Source organism: Triturus cristatus, chromosome 12 (assembly GCF_964204655.1).
Source record: "Triturus cristatus chromosome 12, aTriCri1.1, whole genome shotgun sequence".
Lineage (NCBI taxonomy): Eukaryota > Metazoa > Chordata > Amphibia > Caudata > Salamandridae > Triturus > Triturus cristatus.
In genome coordinates, this window is record NC_140595.1 from 24,555,917 (window position 1) to 24,581,771 (window position 25,855).

The following is a 25,855-nucleotide window of genomic DNA, read 5'->3' on the forward strand; positions in this document are numbered from 1 at the left end:
CTTCTACCTATTGGCGCAGACATGGAACAAGATACCCTTTCATCTCCGGACCTCCCCATCTACTCCAGAGTTCTGAAAGTCCCTGAAGTGTCTATCCAGCTACTCCACTGGACCCTGCCAGTGCCTGTGTAACCTCATAGGTGACCAGAAGTGCTCTACAAATCTACTGATTGATGTAAACCCACATTTGTTTCTATAGGACCCGTCGCCACTGGATGTAAACCCAGCTGTTTCTACAGCACTCGGTTGGACTAATTTATGCCAAGAAAGGTGGCTTAGGAAGCCTGACCCAATAAGGCAACAATCTGTGTCCTTTTTCAGGAGTATTGCTTTAACTGTTTGGGTTGGGGATTGATGCTGCCCTCAGCCCCCTGACTCTGTGGGACTGTGCTTGACTTGCTATACATGGATTCATACATGCCAACCCTCCCGATTCAGGCGGGAGACTACTGGGCATCTGTCGGCAGGCAGTGGGCATCTGTCGGCAGGCACTGGTCTTGTGTGCACAGCCAGTAATCTTCTCCTGCAGGCCAGTGCATAATATTTTTGTCACCCTCTCTCTGCTTGCATCTCATTTCCTGACCGGTAAAGAAAAAAACGTATATTTACATGTCTGATATCGGATCGTGCAGTAGCTCACTTGCAAGTCCCACACATGACAATCGACCATATTCAGGCCTCAAGAGAAGTCAATGGGGTAAATATATTCTCCCGATTATTAAAAAAAATAAATTACCCACTTTCCTGCAGGGTGAGGGTATCAAATGCAGATGGCACCCACTGTGCTGAGGCTCCAGCTTCCAGTTGGCGAATGCACAGGGACACCCCAAACAAAAGGCCCACGTGATGGCCCTGGTTTCCGCGTCAACAACATTGTGAATAAACAGCCCTTTTCAGAGCCTGCTTTCACTCCCGGCTCCCTCTGACCCCCCACGTCATCTCTGTGAGATGAATGAAAGGCCTGGTTGTGTAATTCATTCAGGTGCACTCAGGGGGGTTCAGCACGTTGCATGCTCGGTGTGCCCATGTGCCGCAGTGCCAAGGCCGAAAGAGAAAGGCGTAGAATATTAATTTATCTATGTTTATTTCTGTACCCAAACGCTATGAAATGCTGGGCCCTCGCCTCTCTCACTTGATGGTTGGTGAACAGACGTCCTTCTACCTTAGTAAGTCCTCTGATTGTAATTCCTCCTCCTTTTAGGCGCTGTGAAACAGCAGGAAATGGGTAGAAGGAGCTTTAACAGACCAGCATTGGCAAAGCCAAAAGGGCTCGCCTATGCTAGAGTTATTGGCTTTGGAAATGTGTTTTAGCCATGTTGTACGCCAGTGTGGCTGCTGTTCAGCGTGGCTAAAAGTTAGTGGCGTGGAGTGTCATAGAGTGGTGTTTTTGGAGACGAGTGGTGTATAGCGTACAGTGTAATAGAGTGGTGTAGGGGGCATTCGATGTTGGGGAGCAGGGTGCAGTGGTGTAGAGCGCAGTGACGTAGAGTTTTGTACAGTGGCATAGGATGGAGTGGGGTAGATAGGACTGGGTGGAGTGGGATGGATTGGAGAGAGGCGGATTGGATTGGACTAAGGTGGATTGGATTAGGGTGGATTTGAATGGAGTGGGGTGGATTGGCTTTGGAGTGGAATGGACTCTGTACTTTAGATTGGAGTTGGGTGGCTTGTGGTGGATTAGATGATTAGGTTGGAGAGGGATTGGCCTGGAGTAGGCAGAGTGGGGTGGATTGAATTGGGGTAGATTGGATGAGTGTGGATTGGTTTGAGTTGGATTGTATGGGGTGAAGTAGGGTGGATTGGAAAGGGGCTTGGAATTCAGTGGATTGGAATGTAGTGGCATGGAATGGCTTGGAGTGGGGTGGATTGAATTGGGGTGGGGTGGACTGGATTGGGGTGGGGTGGATTGTATTGGGGCTGATTGTATTGGAGTGGGATTGGATGGAGTGGCATTTGCTGGATTGGGTTTGGGGTGGATTGGATCGGACTGGGGTGGATTGGATTGGGGTGATTTGGCTTAGGGTGGATGGAATTGTAATGGGGTGGATTGGTGTAGGATGGGGTGGATTGAGAGGGGTGGATGGGATTGGAGTGGGTGGATTGGAGTGCGATGGATTGGGGGTACTGTAGTGGCTTGGCTTGGATTGGTATGGGGTGGAGTGGAATGGATTGGGGTGGATTGGAGTGGGTGTATTGCATTGTATTAGGGTGGATCGGAGTGGGGCAGATTGGGGTGGATTTGGGTGGGGTTGATTGGACTGGAGTGGTTTGGACTGGGGTGGAGTGGGGTGATTGTATGGGTGGATCAGTTGGGATGGATTGGAGTGGGTGGATTGGGGTTGAGTGAGGTAGATTGGATTAGGGTGCATTGGATTGGTATGGGGTGGATTGGTGTGGGGTTGTTTGGAATGGCGTGGATTGGCTTGGTGTAGGGTAGAGTGGGTTGTATTTGGGTGGATTGGATTGGAGTGTAATGGGCTGGGGTGGATTGGACTTGGGTGGATTGGATTTGAGTGGATTGGATTTGAGTGGATTGGATTTGAGTGGGTTGGGTTGTGGATGGAATTGGGATGGGGTGGATTGGAGTGCTGGAATGGGTGGGGTGGATTGTATTGGTATAGGGTGGGGTGGATAGGGGTGGAGGATTGGTGTAGGGTGGGGTGGATTGGTGTATCGTGGTATGGATCTTGGTGGATTGGATCAGTGTACAGTAGTTTGGATTGGAGTGTGGTGGAATGGATTTGTGTAGGGTGAGCGGGGTGGATTGGGGTGGGATGGGTGGAAATTGGGTGGGGTGGATTGTATTGGGTGGGGTGGATTGTATTGGTATAGGATGGGGTGGTTTGCATTAGTGTGGGTTGTTTTGGATTGGTGTACTGTGGATTGGGCTGGGATAGATTGGGGTGTAGGAGAGTGGGGTGGATTACATTATGGTGAATTGTATTGGAGTGGTTTGGATTGGGGTAGGGTGCAATTTGCTTGGAGTGGGGTCAATGAGTGGATCGGATTGGCATGAAATGGAATGGGGTGATTGGAGTTGGTTGGATTGAGTAGGTGGGATGGGGTGGATTGGTGTTGTGGGGTGGATTGGAGTGCTGGATTCGGTGGGGTGGATTGTATTGGTATAGGGTGGGGTCGTTTGCATTGGGGTGGATTGCTTTGGATTGATGTACCATGGGATGGATTGGACTGGGGTGGGTAGGAGTGGCTTGGATTGAGGTAGGGTGCAATATGGTTGGAGTGGGGTCATTGAAGGGGATTGGATTGGGGAAGGGTGGATTGGGGTGGGGGACTGGTGTAGGGTGAGCGGATTGTATTGGAGTAGGGTGGATTGCAGTGTGGTGGATTGGTGTAGGGTCAGTGGGGTGGATTTGAGTAGGGTGGGCTGGGTGGGGTGGATTGGACTAGATTGGTGTGGATTAGAATGGGGTGGATTGGGTTGGAATGGGTGGGTGCGATGAGGGGATTGTAGTGGGATGTATTGAGGTTTCAGGCGGACAGGATTAGGGTGGATTGGACTGGGATTCAATTGAATTGGGTTGGATTGAATGGGTGGAATTGGGTTGTAGTGTGGGGTGGATTGTATTGGTATAGGGTGGGGTGGATTGGGTTGGGGGATTGGTGTAGGGTGGGTGGATTTGATTGGTGTAGGGGAGATTTGAGTGAGGTGGAATGGATTGGTGTTGGGTGAGTGGGGTAGAGTAGGGTCGACTGGGTGGGGTGGATTGGACTAGATTGGGGTGGACTGGGTTGGAATAGATGGGTGTGATTGGGGGATTGGAGTGGGATGTATTGGGGTGATTGGATTGGAGTGAAATGGAATGGGGTGGTTTAGAGTTAGTGGAATTGTGAGATGGGTGGATTGGTGTTGTGGATTGGGGTGGGATGGATTGGAGTGCTGGATTGGATGGGGTAGATTGTATTGGTATAGGTTGGGGTGGATTGGATTGGTCTGTGGTGGAGTGAATTGGATTAGTGTATTGTGGGATGGAGTAAGGTGGATTGGATGGGGTGGGTTTGATTTGACTATGGTGGATTTAAGTGGGAGGGATTGGATTAGGGTGAAATTGTCTTGGAGTGGGGTGGATTGACGTGGGTTGGATCGGGGTTGGGGGACTGGTGTAGGGTGGAGTGGGTGGGATTGATTGGTGTGGAGTAGGGTTGACTGGGGTGGATTGGTGTAGGGTGAGTGGGTTGAAGTGGATTGAGTGGGTGGATTGGGTGGTGTGAATTGTATTGGGATTGTGAGGTGTGGCTTGTATTGGGATGGATTGCTGTGTATTGTGGGATGGATTGGACTGTGGTAGATTAGTCTGGACTGGGGTAGATTAGAGTCGGATGGATTGGGTGTAGCAGATTGGGGTGGATTGGATTATGGTGGATTGCATTGGAGTGGCTTGGATTGGGGTGGGGTGCATATGCTTGGAGTGGGGTGGATTGAATTGGGCTGGGGTGGATTGGATTGGGGTGGGAGATTGGGGTGGATTGGAGTGGGGTGGATTGGAGCGGATTTGATTGGGTGGGGGATTGGTGTAGTGTGGGGTGGTTTGCATTGGTGCGGGGTGGATTGGGGTGGATTGAATTGGTCCACGGTGGGGTGGATTGCTTTGGATTGATGTATTGTGGGATGGAGTGGGGTGGATTGGATCAGTGTACAGTAGGGAGGATTGGAGTGTGGTGGAATGGATTTGTGTAGGGTGATTGGGATGGATGGAAATTGGGTGGGGTGGATTGTATTGTATTGGGTGGAGTGGATTGTATTGGTATAGGGTGGGGTGGTTTGCAATAGGGTGGGTTGCTTTGGATTGGTGTACATTGGATTGGATTGGGCTGGGATAGATTGGGGCGTAGGAGAGTGGGATGGGTTATATTATGGTGAATTGTGTTGGAGTGGCTTGGATTGGGGAAGGGTGCAACTTGCTTGGAGTGGGGTCATTGAGTGGATTGGATTGGGGTGGAATTGGGATGGGGTGGATTGGTGGAGTGGGGTGGATTGGAGTGCTGGATTTGGTAGGGTGGATTGTACTGGTATAGGGTGGGGTGGTTTGCATTGGGGTGGATTGCTTTGGATTGATGTACCGTGGGATGGATTGGACTGGGGTGGATTGGAGTGGCTTGGATTGGGGTAGGGTGCAATATGCTTGGAGTGGGGTCATTGAAGGGGATTGGATTGGGGTGGGGGATTGGTGTAGGGTAGGTGGATTGTATTGGAGTAGGGTGGATTGGAGTGGGTGAAATGGATTGGTGTAGGGTGAGTGCGGTGGATTGGAGCAGGGTGGACTGGGTGGATTGGAGTGGGGTGGACTGGGTTGGAATGGGTGGATGTGATTGGGTGTTGGAGTGGGATGTACTGCGGTGGATTGGATTCGGGCGGATTGGATTAGAGTGAAATGGACTGGGGTGGATTGGACTAGGATGGATTGTAGGGTTGGATTGAGTGGGTAGAATTGGGGTGGATTGAAGTGTTGGATGGGGTGGGGTGGATTGGGTTGGGGGATTGGTGTAGGGTGGGATTGTTTTGATTGGTGTAGGGGGATTGGAGTGGGGGAGGAATGGATTGGTGTGGAGTGGACTGGTGTAGGGTCGACTGGGTGGGGTGGATTGGAATAGATTGGTGTGGACTGGGTTGGAATGGATGGGTTTGATTGGGGGATTGGAGTGGGATGTATTGGGGTGGATTGAATTGGAGTGAAATGGGGTGGTTTAGAGTTGGTGGATTGGTGTTGTGGGGTGGATTGGGGTGCTGGATTGTGTGGGGTAGATTGTATTAGTATAGAGTGGGATGGATTGCATTGGGGTGAATTGGATTGGTCTGTGGTGTGGTGAACTGGATTAGTGCATTGTGGGGTGTATTGGATGGGGTGTATTGGATGGGGGTGGATTGGGGTGGGTTTGGTTTGACTGGTGGATATGATGGATATAAATGGGAGGGATCATGGTGGATTGGATTAGGGTGCAATTGTCTTGGAGTGGGGTGGATTGAAGTGGGGTGGATTGGGGTGGGGGCTTGGTGTAGGGTGGAGTGGGGGAGATGGATTGGTGTGGAGTAGGGTCGATTGGGGTGAGGTGGATTGGTGTAGGGTGAGTGTGGTGTATTGGGGTGGGTGGAAATTGGGTGGATTAGGTGGGGTGAATTGTATTGGGTGGGGTGGTTCGCATTGAGGTGGATTGGTGTATTGTGGGATGGATTAGACTGTAGTAGATTAGTCTGGACTGAGGTAAATTGGAGTCCGATGGATTGGGTGTACTATATTGGGGTGGATTGGATTATGGTGGACTCGATTGGATTGGCTTGGGTTGGGGTAGGGTGCATATGCTTGGAGTGGGATGGATTGAAGTAGATGGGATTGGGGTGGATTGAATTGGGCTGGGAGATTGGTGTAGGGTGTGGTGGATTGGAGCGGATTAGATTTGATTGGGTGGGGGATTGTTGTAGTTTGGAGTGGCTTGCTCTGGTGTGGTGTGGGTTGGATTGGTATAGGGTGGGGTGGATTGCTTTGTATTGGTGTATTGTGGGATGGAGTGGGCTGGATTGGATCAGTGTACAGTAGGGTGTATTGGAGTGTGGTGGAATGGATTTGTGTAGGGTGAGCGGGGTGGATTGGGATGGGTGGATTGTATTGGTATAGGGTGGGGTGGTTTGCATTAGGGTGGATTGCTTTGGATTGATGTACCGTTGGAGGGATTGGACTGGGTGGATTGGAGTGGCTTGGATTGGGGTAGGGTGAAATATGCTTGGAGTGGGGTCATTGAAGGGGATTGGTTTGGGGAGGGTTGGATTGGGGTGGGGGATTGGTGTAGGGTGGGTGGATTGGAGTAGGGTGGATTGGAGTGGGGTTGGTTGCATTGGTGTAGAGTGAGTGGGGTGGATTGGAGCAGGGTGGATTGGGTTGGGTGGATTGGACTAGATTGGTGTGGATTGGAGTGGGGTGGACTGGGTTGGAATGGGTGGATTGGATGGGGTGGATTGTGGTGGCTTTGGTTTGACGGTGGATTTAAATGGGGGGATTGCGGTGGATTGGATTAGGGTGCAATTGTCTTGGGATAGATTGGGGTGGGGGGATTGGTGGAGTGGGGTGGGATGGATTGGTGTAGGGTGAGTGGGGTGTATTGGAGTGGGGTGGACTGGATTGAGTGGGTGGGAATTGGGTGGGTTGAATTGTATTGGTATTGGGTGGGGTGGTTTGTATTGGGGTGGATTGGTGTTTTGTGGGATGAATTAGACTGTGGTAGATTAGTATGGACTGAGGTAGATTGGAGTCGGATGGATTGGGTGTAGTAGATTGGGGTTGATTAGATTATGGAGGATTGTATTGGAGTGGCTTGGCGTGCATATGCTTGGAGTGGGCTGGATTGAAGTGGATGTGATTGGGGTGGATTGAATTGGGCTGGGAGATGGAGGTGGCATGGATTGGAGTGGATTGGATTGGATTGGGTGGGGGATTGGTGTAGTGTAGTGTGTGGTGGCTTGCATTGGTGTGGGGTGGATTGGATTGGTATAATAGATTTGTGTAGGGTGAGTGGGGTGGATTGGAGTGGGGTGGATTGAGTGGGTGCAAATTGGGTGGGTGGGGTGGATTGTATTAGTATTGGGTGGGGTGGCTTTCATTGGGGTGGATTGCTTTGGATTGGTGTACCGTCGGATGGATTGGACTGGGGTGGATTGAAGTGGGATGGATTTGGGTGTAGTAGAGTGGGATGGGTTGGATTATGGTAGATTCTATTGGAGTGGCTTGTATTGGGGTAGGGTGCAATATGCTTGGAGTGGGGTGATTGGATTGGGGGATTGGTGTAGGGTTGGGTGTATTGGATTGGTGTAGGGTAGGGTGTATTGCATTGGTGTAGAGTAGGGTGGATTGGGGTGGAATGGATTGGTGTAGCGTGAGTGAGGTGGATTGGAGCGGGTGGAATGGGTGGAATATGGTTGGGGTGGATGGGGTTGTGTGGGGTGGATTGTACTGGTATAGGGAAGGGGTGGTTTGCATTGGGGTGGATTGCTTTGGATTGATGTACCGTGGGATGGATTGGACTGGGGTGGATTGGGGTAGGGTGCAATATGCTTGGAGTGGGGTCATTGAAGGGGATTGGATTGGATTGGGGTGGACTGATTTGGGGTGGGGTGGTTTGGTGTGGGGGATTGGTGTAGGGTGGGCTGAGTGGGGTGGAATGGATTGGTGTAGGTTTAGTGATTGGGGGATTGGAGTGGGATGTATTGAGGTGGATTGGATTAGGGGGGATTGGATTAGAGTGAAATGGACTGGGGTAGATTGGACTGGGATGGATTGTATTGGAGTGGGTTGGATTGAGTGGGTGGAATTGGGGTGGGGTGTATTGATGTCATGGGTGGGGTGGATTGGAATGCTGGATTGGGTGGGACAGATTGTATTGGTCTAGGGTGGGATGGATTGCATTTGGGTGGATGTAAGTGGTATGGATTGGATAGGATAGGGTGTTTTGGATTGGTCTAGGGTGGGGTGGATTTGATTGTGGGGGTGGATTCGATTGGATGGGATTGGGGTGGGGTGGTTTGACTGGGGTGGATTTAACTGGGATTGATTAGGGTTGAGTGGGGTGGACTGGATTGAGTTAGGGAGCAAATACCTTGGAGTGGGGTGGATTAAAGTGGATTGTGGTGGATTGAAGTAGGGTAGATACGATTTGGTGGGGGATTATTGTAGTGTTGATTGGTGCGGGGTGGATTGGGGTAGGGTGGATTGGATTGGTATAATAATAGATTTGTGTAGGGTGATTGGGGTGAGGTGGATTGAGTGGGTGCAAATGGATTGGATTGGGTGGGGTGGATTGTATTGGTATAGGGTGGGGTGGTTCGCATTGGTGTGGATTGCTTTGCATTGGTGTATCGTAGGATGGACTGGAGTGGGGTGGATTGGAGTGGGGTGGATTTGGGTGTTTTGGATTTGGGTGTTGTGGAATAGGATGGGTGCAATATGCTTGGAGTAGGGTCATTGACTTGGATTGGGTTGGGGTATTGGTGTAGGGTTTTGTGGATTGGTGTGGGGTGTATTTGATTGGTGTAGGGTGTATTGGATTGGTGTAGAGTAGGGTGGCTTGGGGTGCGATGGAATGGATTGGTTTAGGGTGAGTTTGGTGGATTGAGTGGGTGGAAATTGGTTGGGGTGGATTGGGTTGTGTGGGGTGGATTGGGTTGTGTGGGGTGGATTGTACTGGTATAGGGTGGGGTGGTTTGCATTGGGGTGTATTGCTTTGGATTGATGTACCATGGGATGGATTGGACTGGGGTGGATTGGAGTGTCTTGAATTGGGGTAGGGTGCAATATGCTTGGAGTGGGGTCATTGAAGGGGGTTGGATGGGGGTAGACTGAATTGGGGTGGGGTGGAAGGGGGTGGGGGATTTGTGTAGTGTGGGGTGGATTGTATTGGAGTAGGGTGGATTGGTGTAGGGTGAGTGGGGTGGATTGGAATAGGGTGGACTGGGTGGGGTGGATTGGACTAGACTAGATTGGAGTGGGGTGGAATGGGTGGGTGTGAATTGGGGATTGGACTGGGATGGGTTGGACTGGGATGGGTTGGACTGGGATGGGTTGGACTGGGATGGGTTGGACTGGGATGGGTTGGACTGGGATGGACTGGGTTGGATTGGACTGGGATGGATTGGACTGGGATGGATTGGACTGGGATGGATTGGACTGGGATGGATTGGACTGGGATGGATTGGACTGGGATGGATTGGACTGGGATGGATTGGACTGGGATGGATTGGACTGGGATGGATTGGATTGGAGTGAGTTGGATTGAGTGGGTGGAATTCGGGTGAGGTGGATTGGTGTCATGGATTGGGGTGGGGGGTGTATTGGAGTGTTGGATTGGGTGGGGGATTGGTGTAAAGTGGGGTGGATTGGATTGGAGTGGGGTGGTATGGATTGGTGTAGGGTGAGTGGGGTGGATTGGAGTAGGGTCGACTGGGTGAGGATGATTGGACTAGATTGGAGTGGGGTGGACTGGGTTGGAATGGGTGGGGGATTGGAGTGGGATGTATTGAGGTGGATTGGATTAGAGTGAAATGGATTGGGCTGGATTGAGTGGGTGGAATTGAGGTGGGGGATTGGTGTCATGGACTGGGGGTAGGAGTGTTGGATTGGGTGGGGTGGATTGTATTGTTATAGGGTGGGGTGGGGTGGATTGTTTTGTGTAAGGTGGACTGGGTGGGGTGGGGTGGATTGGATTGGAGTGGGGTGGATTGGAATAGGTGAATGTGATTGGGGATTGGAGTGGAATGAAACAGACTGGGGTGGATTGGAATGGGTAGGAGTGAGTGAGTGGGTGGAATTGGGGTGAGGTGGATTGGGTGGGATAGATTGTATTGGTTTAGGGTGGCGTGGATTGAATGGGTGTGGACTTAAGTGGGACTGATTTGGGTTAAGTGGGGTGGATTGGATTGAGTTGGGAGCAATTGCCTTGGATTGGGGTGGATTGAATTGGGGGATTGGCGTAGGGTGGGGTGGAGCGGATTGGAATAGTGTGGAATGGAGTAGAGGGGATTGGAGTGCAGTGGAATGGATTGTCGTAGAGTGGGGTGCATTGGGGAGGGGGTGGACTGTGTGGGTGAAAATTGGGTGAATTGGATCGGGTGGGTTGATTGTATTGGTATAGGGTGGGGTGGTGGTATTGAGATAGATTGGTGTGCATTGTATTGGTGTATCGTGGGATGGATTGGACTGGGGTGGATTTGACTGGTATCGATTGGCAAGTAGTAGAGTAGAGTGGGGTGGATTGGATTGGAGTGGTGTGGCTTGGATTGGGATAGGGTGCAATTTCCTTGGAGTGGGGTGGATTGAAGTGGATTGGATTGTGGTGTACTGAATTGTGGATTGGATTAGGGTGGGGGGGATTGGTGTGTTGTGGGGTTGATTGGATTGGTGTAGGGTGGACTGGGGTGGGGTGGATTGGATTGGTGTAGAGTAGGGAGGATTGGAGTGTGGTGGAATGGATTAGTATAGGGGGATTGGATTGGAATGGGGTGGACTGGAGTGGTGTGGATTGAGTGGGTGAAATTTGGGTGATTGGATTGTATTGGTATAGGGTGGGGTGGTTTGTATTGAGAGAGATTGCTTTGGATTTGTGTATCGTGGGATGGATTTGTGTATCGTGGGATGGATTGGACTGGGGTGGATTGGACTGGTATGGATTATCAAATAGAGTGGGGTGGATTGGATTGGGGTAGGGTGAATTTCCTTGGAGTGGGGTGGATTTAAGTGGATTGGATCATGGTGGACCGAATTGTGGTGGGGTGGATTGGATTGGATTGGGGTGGGGGGGGGATTGGTGTCTTGTAGAGTGGATTGGATTGGTGTAGGGTGGAGTGGGGTGGACTGGATTGGTATAGTGTAGGGAGGATTGGAGTGCAGTAGAATGGATTAGTGTAGGGGCATTGGATTGGAGTGGCGTGGATTGAGTGGGTGAAAAGTGGGTGGATTGTATTGTTATAGGGTGGGGTGGTTTGCAATGGGGTGGATTTCTGTGGATTGGTGCATTGTGGGATGGATTGGATTGGGGTCGATTCGACTGTGCATTGAAGTGGGGTGGATTGGGGTGTAGTAGAGTGGGGTGAATTGGATTAAGGTGGATTGTATTGGGGGATTGTGGTGGGGTGGATTGGAGTCTGGTGGATTGGATTGGGGTGTAGTGGGTGGATTGGGCAGATTGGACTAGGGTTGATTGAATTGGAGTGGGTTGGATTGAGTGGGTTGGACTGTGGTGGGGTGGATAGGTGTGGTGGGGTGGAATGGAGTGCTTGAATTGGTGGGGTGTATTGTATTGGTATATGGTGGGGTGGATTGTTTAGGGAAGGGTGGATTGAGTGGGTTGGATTGGTCTAGGGTGGGTTGGATTGCTGTGTATTGGCTTGGTGTATTGTGGGATAGATTGGGGTGTATTGGATTGGATGGGGTGTATTGGATTGGGGTGTAGTAGAGTGGGATGGGTTGGATTATGGTATATTTATTGAAGTGGCTTGGTTTGGGGTAGGGTGCAATATGCTTGGAATGGGGTCATTGAAGTGGATTGGAATGGATTGGATTGTGTTGGGGGATTGGTGTATGGTTGGGTGGATTGGATTGGCGTAGGGTGGATTGGGGTGCGATGGAATGGATTGGTGTAGGGTGAGTGGGTGAAAATTGGGTGGATTGGATTGGGTGGGATGGATTGTCTTGGTATAGGGTGGGGTGGTTTGCATTGGGGTGAACTGCTTTGGATTGGTGTACCGTGGGATGCTTTGGACTGGGGTGGATTGAAGTGGCATGGATTGGGGTAGGGTGCAATATGCTTGGAGTGGAGTCATTGAAGGGGGCTGGATTGGGGTGGACTAAATTGGGGTGGGCGGATTGGGGGATTGGTGTGTGTTGGATTGTTGTAGGGTGAGTGGGATGGATTGGAGTAGGGTGGACTGGGTGGGGTGAATTGGACTAGATTGGAGGGGGTGGATTGGGTTGGAATGGGTGGGTGTGATTGGGGATTGGAGTGGGATGTATTGGGTGGACTGGATTGGGGTGGATTGGATTGGAGTGAAATGAACTGGGGTGGACTGGAGTTGGCTGGAATGAGTGAGTTGAATTGGGGTTGGGTGGATCGGTTTTGTGGATTGGGTGGATTGGAGTGCTGGATTGGATGGGGTGGATTGTATTGGTATAGGGTGGGGTGGATTAAAGTGGTGTGGATTGGATTGTGTACGGAAGGGTGGATTGGATTGGTTAAGGGTGTATTGCTGTGGATTGGATAGGTGTATTGTGGGATGGTGTGGATAGGGTTGGGGTGGATTGGGGTGGGGGGTTGGTGTAGGGTGGATTGTATTGGTATAGGGTGGGGTGGTTTGTATTGGTATAGGGTGGGGTGGTTTGTATTGGGATGGATTGCTGTGGATTGGATTGGTGTATCGTGGGATGGATTGGACTGGGGTGAATTGGTCTGGACAGGGGTAGATTGGAGTGGGGTGAATAGGGTAGATTGGAGTGGGATGAATAGGGGTGGATTGGAATAAGGTGGATTGCATTGGAGTGGTTTGGATTGGGGTAGGGTGCAATATGCCTGGAGTGGCGAGAATGGGGGTGGATTGGGGTGGGGGATTGGTGTAGGGTGGGGTGGATTGGAGTGATGTAGGGGGATTGGAGTGGGGGAGGAATGGTTTGGTGTAGGGTAAGTGAACTGGGGTGGATTGGAGTGTAGTAGAGTGGGATGGGTTGGATTATGGTAGATTGTATTGCAGTGGCTTGGATTGGAGTAGAGTGCATATGCTTGGAGTGGGGTGGATTGAATTGGGCTTGGGTGGATTGGATTGGCGCCGGGAAACCACTTGGGGTAGCTGTGCACCTTACAAATTTAAATAACATAACATAACATTGGGGTGGGAGATTGGTGTAGGGTGGGGTGGATTAGAGTGGAGTGGATTGGAGCAGATTGGATTCGATTTGGTGGGGGATTGGTGTAGTGTGGGGTGGCTTGCATTGGTGAGGGGTGGATTGGGGTGGGGTGGATTGGAATAATGGATTCATGTGGGGTGGATTGAGTGTGTGCAAATTGGGTGGATTGTATTGGGTGGGGTGGATTGTATTGGTATAGGGTTGGGTGGTTTTCATTGGGGTGGATTGCTTTGGATTGGTGTACCGTGGGATGGATTAGACTGGGGTGGATTGGAGTGGGATGGATTTGAGTGTAGTAGAGTGGGGTGGGTTGGATTGTATTGGAGTGGCTTGGATTGGGGTAGGGTGCAACATGCTTGGAGTGGGGTCACTGAATAGGATTGTATTGGGATGGATTGGATTGGGTTCGGTGGATTGGATTGGTATAGGATGGGGTGGACTAAAGTGGGGTGGATTGGATTGTGTAGGGAAGGGTGGATTGGATTGGTTTAGGGTGGATTGCTGTGGATTGGATAGGTGTATTGTGGGATAGAGTGGTGTGGATTGGGTTGGGGTGGATTCGATTGGATGGGGATGGATTGGGGTGGGGCGCAATTGCCTTGAAGTGGGCTGGACTGGATTGGGGTGCATTGAAGCGGGTGGATTGAAATGGTGTGGATTGTGGTGGGGGATTGGTGTTGGGTGGATTGTATTGATGTAGGGCGGATTGGTGTACAGTAGGGTGTATTGGAGTGGATTGGAGTTCTGGATTGTATGAGGTGGGGGGATTGTATTGGCATAGAGAGGTGGATTGCACTGGGGTGCATTGCTGTGGATTGGTGTATTGTGGGATGGATTTGACTGGGGTGTATTGGACTGGGATGGAGTGGGATGTAGTAGAAGTGGGGTGAATTGGATTGGATTGTGGTGGACTACATTGTGGTGGATTAAGTTGAGGTAGGGGAACGGTGTAGGATGGATTGGAGTGGGGTGGATTGGATTGGTGTAGGGTGGATTGGTGTAGACAGAGTGGGGTGGATTTGACTGGATTTGACTGGATTGGATTGATGAAAGGTGGGGTGGATTGATGAAAGGTGGGGTGGATTGGACTGAGTGGGATTGGAGAGGGGTTGATAGAATTGGATTGAGGAGGATTGGATTGAGTGGGTGGAATGGGTGGATGTGATTGGGGGGATTGGATTGGGATGTATTGAGACAGATAGGAGTGGAGTGAAATGGACTGGGGTGGATTGTTATGTTATGTTGGGTGGGGTGGATTGTATTGGGGTGGGGTGGATCGGATTGTGTAGGGAATAATGGATTGGAGGGGGGTGGGTTCGATTGGTCTAAGGTGGGGTGGATTGGTGTGGGTGGGGTGAGGTGAATGGGACTGGGATTTAGTGGGGTGGCTTGTATTCGGGTGGATTGGATTGTAGTGGGTGGATTGGATTGGAGTAGGGTGGATTGGGGTGGGTGGTTGGGTGTACAGCAGGATCATGTGTTAAAGGCATTTTGGAATTCCCACATAAGAAACCTTTTAGATCATGGTTTGTCAGCCTTAAAGAACCGCGTCCACAAGCAAAAGCAAAGGCGAGTTTAAAGTTAGAAACGAAGACTTGGGGAGAAGAAATAAAATTAACTATATTAAAATAAACTTTGGCAAAAACGTGCACAGCTAGACAACCCGCATTACAGTCAAGCGAATCTCCAAAAATAACAATCTGCAGCTGACCTTGAAAACGCTGGTTTTCCAATAATGCTGGCATGCAGATGGGGCGAGTCCGCGTTTCCTGAAGCCTGGATCCAGTGCAGTTCCCGTCCCATTCTCTGCATTACTCATGGTTCACACTCGAGTCTGCTGCATTCTGTTTGCGGCGCACTAGAAGCTTAAAAAAACAAAACTAGCCCTCCATCACGTCGGGTGCAGCGGACGGCACTGATTAAGTATTAAAAGAATCAGTGTTTGGTCCCTGTTCCACATAAAGGAACGGAAGTGACGCTTGGCATGCAGTGACCTATTACGAGGCTGCAAAGAAGAGTGCCATGCAACCCGACAAATGGTAAGCAATAGGTGGGCACAAAGCCCTTTTTGGTAACAATAGTGTCTCGCAAGCGAGGCGCATGCTCTCCCAGGCTCGACCCTAAAAAGCATGCTACTTCGAGCTGGCTGCTGGCTGGATTGCTCTGTCTGGGTGGTGTGTGGTTAAGGGTCATGAGTTCCATCAGAAGAGAGAAAAGTAAAAAAAAAAAAAGTGTAGGGGCTCTTCCCCGCAAGGGCTCGCTCATTGAAAGCTGTCTTCAGGGCGCTATGATAAGACAGCCTGTTACTGAGCGCTTTCCGTTGCCAATCAGCACTCTGCGAGAGAAGCGCTCAGTCAAGCAGCCACATGTTAACCTGCCACACCCAGGTTGGCACACATATCTGAGTGGTGTGTCTGACGGGTAATGAGTGAAACCATATTAAAATGTATGAGGCACTGATGGGGAAGGGATGAGACTCTATTGAACTGTATAAGACGCTGAAGAGCAAGGAGTGAGACACCATTGAGTGTATGAGACACTGACGGGCAAGGAGTGAGACACCATTGACATGCACAAGGCGTGTGATCAGGGGAGCATGAAATGCCAGGCCACACACCCCTTTCTCACTGACACCCTCCTGCTCCTTCTCACCACCCACTGCCACCACCCTGGTCGCACGCTCCCTAATACTGCCTGCTCAGAGTAGGTAGTAAAAAGGAACCATAAAACACATACTTTTAGTTGCATGGATTTTTGTTTAGTGCTCTTAGTGGGTGAGAGAGGGAAAAACCATAATTTTTCACCCCAGTCACTTTAGGGCTAGAAGTCTGCCCACGGTCTCTGCTTGGAGGTTAGTGGTTGGTGCGCACCTTTACCGGTCGTTGCCATGAGTCTTCTGGCTGTACTAAGGAGGATGGTCGCTCTGCACAGAGTGTTGGAAACAACTTTTAAAAACCATAATCTTGTCAAAGCTTGATGTGTATGGTGGCATCACATTTGTAGCACCCAAATGTCATTTGTTTGGAACCCCTAACTTCCCCCAGACTCATTCCAGCATAGAGTTCATATAGATGATATTATTACTACAGCTGTTGTCTCCAGACCTGTGCACAATACCCAAGATTGTACCACCTGAACTGGACACACCTCTGCAGATGTGGCCTCCAGAACTGAGTGTACTACACAAGTGGCCTCTGGAACTTGACACAACACACATGATATGGTCACCATATGGTCAACAAAGAACCTAGGAATAGGCATCCTGCACACCACACAAGCACCAAATGAGGACACCACATAAGAGCCAAAGTAGGTCTTCAGCTCTGGTCGCACCACACCATAAGAACCAAAAGATGTCTCCAGCTCTGGACGCACCACACATGCACCAAAGGAAGTCTCCAGCACTTAGACACACCTCTGCAGATCTGGTTTACAGAATTGAACACCATACTTCAGATATGGTTTCCAGAATTGAACACAGTAATTCACATAAGGCTACAATATCTGAGATATGGTTTTCAGAACTAAATACAACATGCAGCATGGGAATATCACATACTACAAACATTTAATAGGAGAGCAAAGAAAAGAAAACAAAGAATCTTGAGCTAGTTGAGGAAAGAGGTGGATACCGGTAGCCCTGCTGCTGAACCCTCCCAGCCTTTAGGAGCAATTGCCCTGTCTGAAAATCTACCTATGTTCCCTTTTAGATCAGCTTGTCTGTGAAACTCTAGCAACATCCTCACCCGAGGTCAAAGTGCTGCCAACAGTTATGTAGTGAAGTCATCTATTATTAGTCACAACGCGCAGTCATAGCGACCCTCTGGACTTTGCGCAATAATGACCGGTGGTAACCTGTCTTTTGTAGTCTGTGCTGGGTCTTTCATGTCTAGTGCGTGACCATAAACCGCTCAAGGCCTGCTTTGTCAACATTTTATTCCCTGTCTACTACAGGACAATACCTTAAATAAACAGTGGCAATGGTTACAGAAAGATGAGCATTATGTCCCCTGCAAAATTTACAAGAGTGCTCTTCTGATGATGTAATTAGGGCTCACTGTTATACGTTATTTATTTTTCGAAAATATATTTAAATATCAATTTTTATCCTATTTCAGTATTCTCCCATATTTACTTAGTGGATCACAAACAAAGTTGTTGGTACTATATTTCCACACTTATTTCACTGATCAAAAGGTACTTGTACTTCAATGGGTGTTAAGCCATTTCACTATACGCCACCAAATATAATATAACATTACAATCTCGTGAAAATATTAGCATTGTAGTTCAATAAATTGCACAAATGAGTTAAGAGAATTTCATTGTTTTTTGTTTAACCTCTCCATGCTGTCAATATGCACAAACATTGGCCTGAAAGTCTTGAATGACAGCATGGTGAGTTATGGAAAAAAAGACCATTTATTTGTATTGTTATATTTAAAAAACATAAATGGATGCAGATTTATTTGTCTGTTTTTTTATCTGTAAAAATCAGGCAAAACCGAAAATTGGAAGCCTCAGAATTATTCCTAACCATTAATGTACCTGGAGCATTGAGCTTCCTTATAAGATTTTGCGTGGTTAGTCTTTTTTAAAAATTTTCTTCTGTACAGCATAATAGGGAGTGATGGAAACATGAAGAAATGACCGACCACTTAGTGAGGATGACGTACGGTCTATTGCCCACCAAAACTGTAAATGATGGACGAGTGCACACACAGTCACCTGCCTGTTTTAATTTGATAGGTGTATGGGAGCTTCTGGGTCCATGACTGGTTTTTGCACAGGGTTAACTAGTTGTGCATGTGGGTGACCTCTATCTAGACTGCTACGCGTCTGTGGGCGAGTGCCTAATGGAATTCCCTGGGACTGATTCTAAGTAGCCTCCTATACGAGGCTGTGGCCTGTGTTCTTTGACACCAGGGTGACCTTTATTGCGTAGTAGTTTGAACTTTTATAAATAATATATAACATAATGTATGGATTAAACTCAAATAGAACATTTGAGGGAAAGGCCTGGCTTCTTCAGCACAGTGCTTGCTTTCAGGAGGCAGTTAAAAACCCATATAGTTGCTGAAGTTGGTTCTGGTGGTGGTGGTGTCTTGTCTGCCAGGGAATGGTGAGTTGTGTTGTCTGTGCAGGAGATGATGCTGATGCCCTGTGATCTGTTGCTGTTGGCGAGTGGTACCATGTAGATGTTGAGCAGGGTCGGGCCGAGAGATGATCCCTGTGGGACTCTGCATCTTATGTTCTCGGCATCTGATATGAAAGGAAGCAGTCTGACTCTTTGGGCTCGTCCCTTGAGGAAGAAGCGATCCAGTTGAGGGCTGGTCCTTGGATGCCAGTCTTAAGGAGTCATCTGATGAGTGTGTGGTCGGAGACCATGTCGAAAGCACTGGAGAGCTCGAGCAGGATGAAGACCACTGTTTCTGCTCTGTCTAGTATGCTCCTGATGTTGTTGGTGGCTGCGATGAGTGCGGTTTCTGTGCTATGGTTCTTTATGAACCCTGATTGTGTGCTGTCCAGGAGTTGGTAGAGGTCGAGGTGGCTTGGGAGTTGTCTGTTGATGTCATTTTCGATCACTTTTGCTGGGTAGGGAAACGAGGAGATAGGACAGACATTTGCCAGCTGGCTGGGGTCGGTTTCTTGGGAAGAGCATGGACTGCTGAGTGCTTCCATGCTTCCGGAAAGGTGGTGGTGTTGGTGGTGTTCAGGTTGTGGGTGAGTGTTCTATTGACTGGTGATGCACCAAGGTTATAGGTGTGTTAGAGGCAGGGGCCCGGTGAGGCCCCAGGTTGGACGGTCTTCAAGATGGTGGCGATTTCTTCACTGGTGATGGTCTTCCATGCGGTCGGGTAGTTGTCTTGATTGGTGGTGGGTAGGTCAGCGATGAGTTTAGGTCAGATATGATGGGTGTGGTCTCGTTTGCTCCTCTAAACATAAATGGCAGATTTAAGTGTTTTGTTTAGTAATAACTTATAACTATTTTGTAAAGAGATATTCTAAGATTATATGTAAACACGTTTGCCCTACAAGCAGAAGACACGTCTATCTAATAAAGTGTATTCAGTGGGTATATATGTGTGTATGTTTGTTTTGTACCTCTCTCTTCCGTTTTATCTTCACTCTCCTCCTTTCTGTCTCTTGTTCTTTGTTTTGTCTCTCACTTCACTTTCTTGCTCACTTCTTTTGTTCGTCTTCTCACCTGCTTCTATCTTCCCTGTATTTTGCTCCCTCTTTCTCTTGATTCTCAGGTCACCTACTTTAGCCTTTATCACCTTTCTTGCTTTATCTTGCTCTCTCCTCCTGTTTCTCCGCCCCATCTATATCTTTCGTTCTCCCTCTCTTGTTCTTTCTGTCTCTTGTTCCTCTTTTTCTCCTGGCTCACCTGCCTCCAGCCCCTCTCGCTTGCACTCTTCCTCTCTCTCTCTCTCTCTCTCTCTCTCTCTCTCTCTCTCTCTCTCTCTCTCTCTCCTTTTCCTTTCTCTTTCTTTCGTTCTCCTCTTCCATCTCTCTCTCTCTCTCTCTGTCTCACTCCTCTCTTCCTTCTCTCTCTCTTCGTCTCTCTCTCACTCCTCTCTTCCTTCTCTCTCTCTCCCTTTCCCCTCTCCCCTCTCTTTCCCCCCCCCCCCCCTCTCTCCTCCCCGCAGCGTGGCCCAGTTTGCTGACTCCAGCAGCCGGCCTCCCAGAGCCCCCTCGCGTCAGCACTCCGGGCAGCAGCCGCAGAAAGTAGGAGAAAAGGAGCAAAAGCGACCGAGAGGAGGAGACACTGGACGGAGAGACTCCAGCAGAGAGGTGAGTGCCAGCCCCGGGGCAATGCCACTCTGGAGAGGGGGCAGTGGGAGGGTCACTCTCTGTGGCCACGGAGAGTGGGTTGAAGCGGCGGTGGGGTGAAAGGTCAGCCGATGGGGTTATTTCTCACTCTCTCTGGCGGGGGTCGGTAGCCCTGGTGACGGGGCCGCACACTGCACTGCAGCAGCGCTGCAGCACACTGCACCAGGAGCCGGGAGGGCCGCGCCAGCCCGAGGTCCCTCGTGGCGCAGTGCTGGCGCAGTGCATGCAACCGCCAGAGACCCCTCCAGAGGAGGGTGAGACACCCGGCGGAGCCTGACGGGCGACTGATGCTGTGCCAACCCTCCCTGCCTTTCAGGAGTGAACCAGACGAGTCTAAGGACTTTCCCCCCACCCAGGCGTGAGTCTGATGTCCGACTTACTCCACCCCAACCCGACCTGCCTTTCAGGGCTCAACCAGACGAGGCTAAGGCCTTCCCCCTGCAGTAGTGAGTCTGAAGAGCGAATTATTCACCCCCAACCCAACGTGCATTTAGTTTGGAATCTGATATGACGGATGGTTTTCCATCATATATGCCTTACATGATTTAGATGCTCAGAACACATGTAGAATTAAGGCATAAGTGCTGGACAGATCTCTCGCTCACAGAGAGCGTAAACCTTAGATGGATGCGCGAGTACATATGTGATATTCTCTCAGCATCCTCTGCTCCCACAGTTTTCTTAAAGACCCTCTTTTCTGTCCCACACCCTCCTACGACCGTCCCATTTTCACTCACACCCGCACCTCTCCGAGAAAATTCCCTCTCACGAACACATGCACATTCCATTCCATCTTTCGAATCCTACCTGCAAACTCCACTTTTCACACACTTCCTCCCATGCACTGAGCCGCCCCTTGCTCACATCTTTCTCATCTCCTATTTCTCACAAGCACTTTCACTCTCTGTCTTACACAGGCACGAACACCCTGTGATGGCTGTGGTGTTTATGGAATGTATTTCATTGCCGACATCCTTGTAGGTGTACAGACCAGAACCCACCCGCTGTAAGCTCCATTGATACACGCGTGGGCACCATGTGTATTCGAGGTCTATTGACCTGAACACCAGTGCGGCCGATGGTTTCTGCTCTGCATACCTACCCGGACCAAGGACCTATACTAGCGCCTCCACTCACCATTACGTTGTTTTTGAGGGTGTACCTCTTCCTTGTTGTCCTGAGGAAGCCTGGTTAAAAAGCATATATGGGTCGAAACGTCGACAATGAACTAAAGTATGAGCTTGATACAGATTGTCTGTTACTGGGCAAAATAAGGAGTTGATGAATTGTCCTGTTGTGACTAACTTTGACCCTACTCGTTTACAGGCACTAATTGGTGTAATATATGTTGTGCATTGTTTGGTTGTGATATCCCTTTCATGAGCCCTGCGCTGCTCTCACCCTGTGGAACACACATATGTAATGTTGTTTTCTTATTCTTAAATGTAGTGTGCTTTGGGTAAGTGGCGTGTTGTTGTGCACCATCAAAACATATATACACCCAAGGATACTTTTATTTGATGTATTTATTACACTGGTGGTTTGACGGCTTTGTTTCCATCTGCCTTCCACTTTTAACAAAATTAGCTTGCCTCACTCTGCAGGGTTTAGGAACTAGGAACGTGGGATTGTAGGGGAGACAATTTCATGTCCTTTCATCAGTCCTGGTCAAGTATTTCCTGTAAAAGGGGAGGTTTTGGGTTCTTCTTCACCCCAGCTACACTAGGTCCCCTACTGCTTGAAAAGTGCATTTGACCCTCTACACACCTGCAGTGTGCCCTAGTTTGTTATTTGTGCAGCCACAGTCATCACTTTTTTTATGATCTAAAAAACACGAAAAGGCCTGTTTGTGATTAAAGTCCACATTGAAAAGGCACGCGTGAACTGTTCCTGCACTAATTGTGCACGGACTCAGTTGCTGAAGAAGTGTTGAAGTCTGAGGCACTCTCGGAAGGAGGCCTGCATTTATTCTACAGTGACATTGTAAGGAAGTCTCTTTACACGAACCACCATAACAAGGAACAGAACTGTGAGCCCTGCGGTTTGTGTAAGAGCCAAGGCATGGGGGCTGGTTTGTGTTTCTGTTTAGTGTGTGTCTTTAACACAACTGGGCTGAAGAGCACCTGACACGGTTTTTCGCATACCTTATGGAACTGTAATTCCGCCACACCTTTCCTTGAACTGTATTTTAGGTCATTGTCTAAAGCGCTCCGAAGTAATCTCAAAACTAGACGTGGCGCTTGTGAACATTTCTAGATTAGAAAACTTTTCAAAATAGGACCCATGCGTCATCGTTTGGTGCAATACTGCATAATACCTGAAGATGGCGGCAGCGCTCTTTGGAGTCAGGTCCAGCTCACGCAATAAACTCACATTCTGAGATTGTTAGCCGACCAGGCTGGCTTCTGTCTCAGATGTCGACCAACCAGAGCCAGGTTTCGCCCCACCTTGTGGCTCGTTATTGTGGCGTGTCCCGTGCTACGGCGAGGTGCCCTTTATTTGCATTCATTTATTTTATTAGAACATATAGTTTGAATGATAGCAGTTCTGTAAAAGCACCTTTTCATTTTGTTCCAACAGCTGTCATTTTCCCCCCCTTATTTGTAGAAAGCGCTGCACACCTCTCACCGTCGCCTCGGAGCGCTCGATCATTTGATTCCGAAAGAGTCTAAACACCCGGGGCCACGCACCCAGCCAGGTAAACGTGCATTAATATCATTTTTATTTTCTTAGTAAAGTGCCTTTTGAGGGTGTAAACCCGAGTAGTAGCTCCAGGGAACCGGCTTACTCGCGCCAATGAAAACGTTTTTCACAACGGTGTAAAGTGGCTGGTGTAAATCCAGCTTACGCTCACGCCTCCCTTAATCTGTTCCACACAAACTCTTTGATCCAATAAGTAAAACCTGGTGTAAAAGCAAGATGCTTAACAGGCATGCCTCACTTTACTCCTGTGGGGGTTTTGTAAACATGGTGTAGGGCAACTGTTGAAGATCTAAGATGTAAATATATCACCCTTATCTTTTACTCCTGAGGATGTCTTTGTGGGAATGTTGTAAGACGGCTGGTGTAATTCTAGATTGCGAGATGGCATCCTTATTTTACTCCAGCGCTGGTCTTTGTGAATATGTTGTAAAACGGCTGGTGTAAATCTAAGATGTTACTGTATCACCCTTACATTTTACTGCAGCGGATGTCGCTGTGGGTATGTTGTAAGACGGCTGGAGTAAATCTAAGCTGCTTAGACGCCATCCTTACTTTACTCCAGGGCACGTCTGTGTGACTCGAGCGCTACACCAATACCCCCCACCTCTCCCCATTGGTACCCCGTGTGTTTATTTTAATATAAGGTTTTTCTTCCTGAATAAAGATGCAGACTCTGGTGATGAAAGACTCCTCGACTAGCGTGACGTAGGCTCCAGGGTATCTCCCCAGGGTTGGCTATCTCCAGGGCTTTAATGGACCGGCACTGACCGGCCCTGAGTACCTGCACTTCTTAAGAGTGACGGAATACTTTTAATTGGAGAGTACCGGCACTTCTCAGAACCCAGCAGGTACTCTGGTGTAGGATATCTGCACTTTTGTTTTTCCAATTTCAAGTACTGTCTATCCCAGTTATAAATGGAGACTTTCCACACTACAAAGCATTTTTTGAGCAGTGCTGGACTGGCCTTTTGTGGGAGGGAGCCCTTCGGTGCTTCTGGAAGGCTGGTGGGTCTGGGGCCGGCTCAGTGGTTTGTCATGCCTCAAACACGGGGTTCACGTGGTGCTGGTTTTTGTGAACGATGTTATGTTGCAAGTTATTCATACAGCGCTCGCCCACATATTACTCGGTGCTCGTATGTATCCACGGTTGTTTTTTCGCCCTTGGAGAAGGCAGTCTTCAGTCCCTTCTTGAATTCTGCCCCCCTACTATCATATCTACAGCCCTCCAGTGCTTAATTGGGGCCAGTGTTTAGTAGTGCTCCGCATCAGCACTTAATTGTCATCACCAGCACTTATGGCAGTCCGCCACACGGTGGCGCTGTGTGCAATTTTTGAGGCACATACAACAATAGTGTTTCATAATGTAACTTAGAAATTGAAAATACCTACTGTCCGGCCATTCTTATGGTTTTGAGGCCTGGAATAGTTCGAATTGTGACACTTGTAAGAGTGTGATGGTCAGTAGTTGTGTTGGTGCCATCGTTGGTTGCAGCAGTGTGTGGTGGGAGCTGTGATTGACTCCAGACGAGGGCCCTAGCGCTTGCTTTTTTTTATTATACAATTTAAGCACTGCTACCATGGCACCATGTAAACAACCTGTAGTATTTACTGTTGCCACAGACACTTGACCAGGAGCTAAACTGCAAGTACTAACGAGTGGCGTGTAGGGACGGCTTCAGCGCTGGTGGCCCCCAGTGTGACTTCTGTTTGTTGGCGCCCCTCAAAAACCTCTTTCTCCCTGGATTCCCTCACTGCCGCGCTCCACCAGTGCCCCTTATCTCCACATATCCTCATCTCACTTGCATTTCATTTGTTTTTTAGCGCTACTCATATCAGTGTAGGGTGTCGGAGCGCTTTACATCACACACACGTAAAACAGAGACAATCATACAAGTGCAGTGCTTTAAATGGGACGGTACTGTCAGTTACGGAGTACCAGCACTTTTTTTTTTTTTTGAGAGGGAGAGTACCAGCACTTCTCATGAGAAATACATTACTTTTAATTGGAGAGTACCGGCACTTCTCAGAAACAAGCAGGTACTCTGGCACAGAGTTTACTGAAACAAGAAACCAGCAGCTGGGTTATGGAGAACTGCACTGCCAAGACAAGTCACTGAAAAGTGGTGCAAATTTGCCCGCCTCAGATGGCCTGCTGCCATATGACCATAAATTATAATAACATTCACAGGGGTATGAGAGGCAATATATTAGAAGATTTCTGCAGTATGTACACGAAGTAGGAAAAATTAATGAGTTCACGTGTATTGTATTCCTTAGTTGTTTTTATTCTTGATGTGCTCAAAGTTCAATACAGCCAACGTGTTTCGCCCAGACATGGGCTTCTTCAGGACAAGGTAAGAAAACGTTGCAGCGCCTATGGGCAGGATAAGTATTAACGTTAGGTCTCGTAAGTTCCGTGACTGAGAAGTCTGAGTTAAAGAAACCTCTCAGTGGATTTGCTGAGGTGATCCTGAAAATACGAGGCGACTGTAGAACGCCTCCTATGGGCTGATCCTTGGTAAGGATCATGAGATTAGTTAAAGTAGTAAAGATCCGTGTGCGGGGAGCCTTCAGCGCCGGTTCGTCCTCGTAGGTAGATCGGTGTGCGATCTACTCTGGTACAGAGTACCCGCACTTCTATTTTTCCATTTCAAGTACTGTACGAGTGTAATTCCGTCTATAGGACATGTTGCATAAGACGTTGAGGATTACAAGGTGTAGGAATCACGTCGGTGACACAAGTAGGCAGTATATTTTAAGAGTGTTTGGTGTGGAGAAGCACAAACTCAGGATTTAAATTGTACCACAGAGGCTGGCTTTGACGAATAAGAATGTATTTCCACCCAGATGAGTCCTTTTTCGCATCATTAGAATAATGACAGAGTGGGGGAAAAACATAACATTCTAACCTATGCCATGCA

At 49.0% G+C, this 25,855-nt stretch overlaps 1 protein-coding gene across 3 annotated transcripts in view; it reads left to right on the plus strand.

The window, feature by feature from the left end:
* The first annotated feature begins 14,060 nt into the window (after positions 1 to 14,060).
* HAPLN4 (hyaluronan and proteoglycan link protein 4) overlaps positions 14,061 to 25,855 on the plus strand; it is a 94,440-nt gene continuing 82,645 nt past the window's right edge. The window contains exons 1-2 of one of the 3 annotated variants that reach the window (XM_085637597.1): positions 14,061 to 20,192; positions 22,812 to 22,929. Coding sequence is in view for 1 of the 3 variants with exons in the window: in XM_085637594.1 (XP_085493720.1) it covers positions 19,485 to 20,192 (708 nt within the window). In the remaining 2 variants the exon portion in view is untranslated. The remainder of the gene's footprint in view (positions 20,193 to 22,811; positions 22,930 to 25,855) is intronic. The other 2 variants (XM_085637596.1, XM_085637594.1) reach the window with 2 other exon arrangements.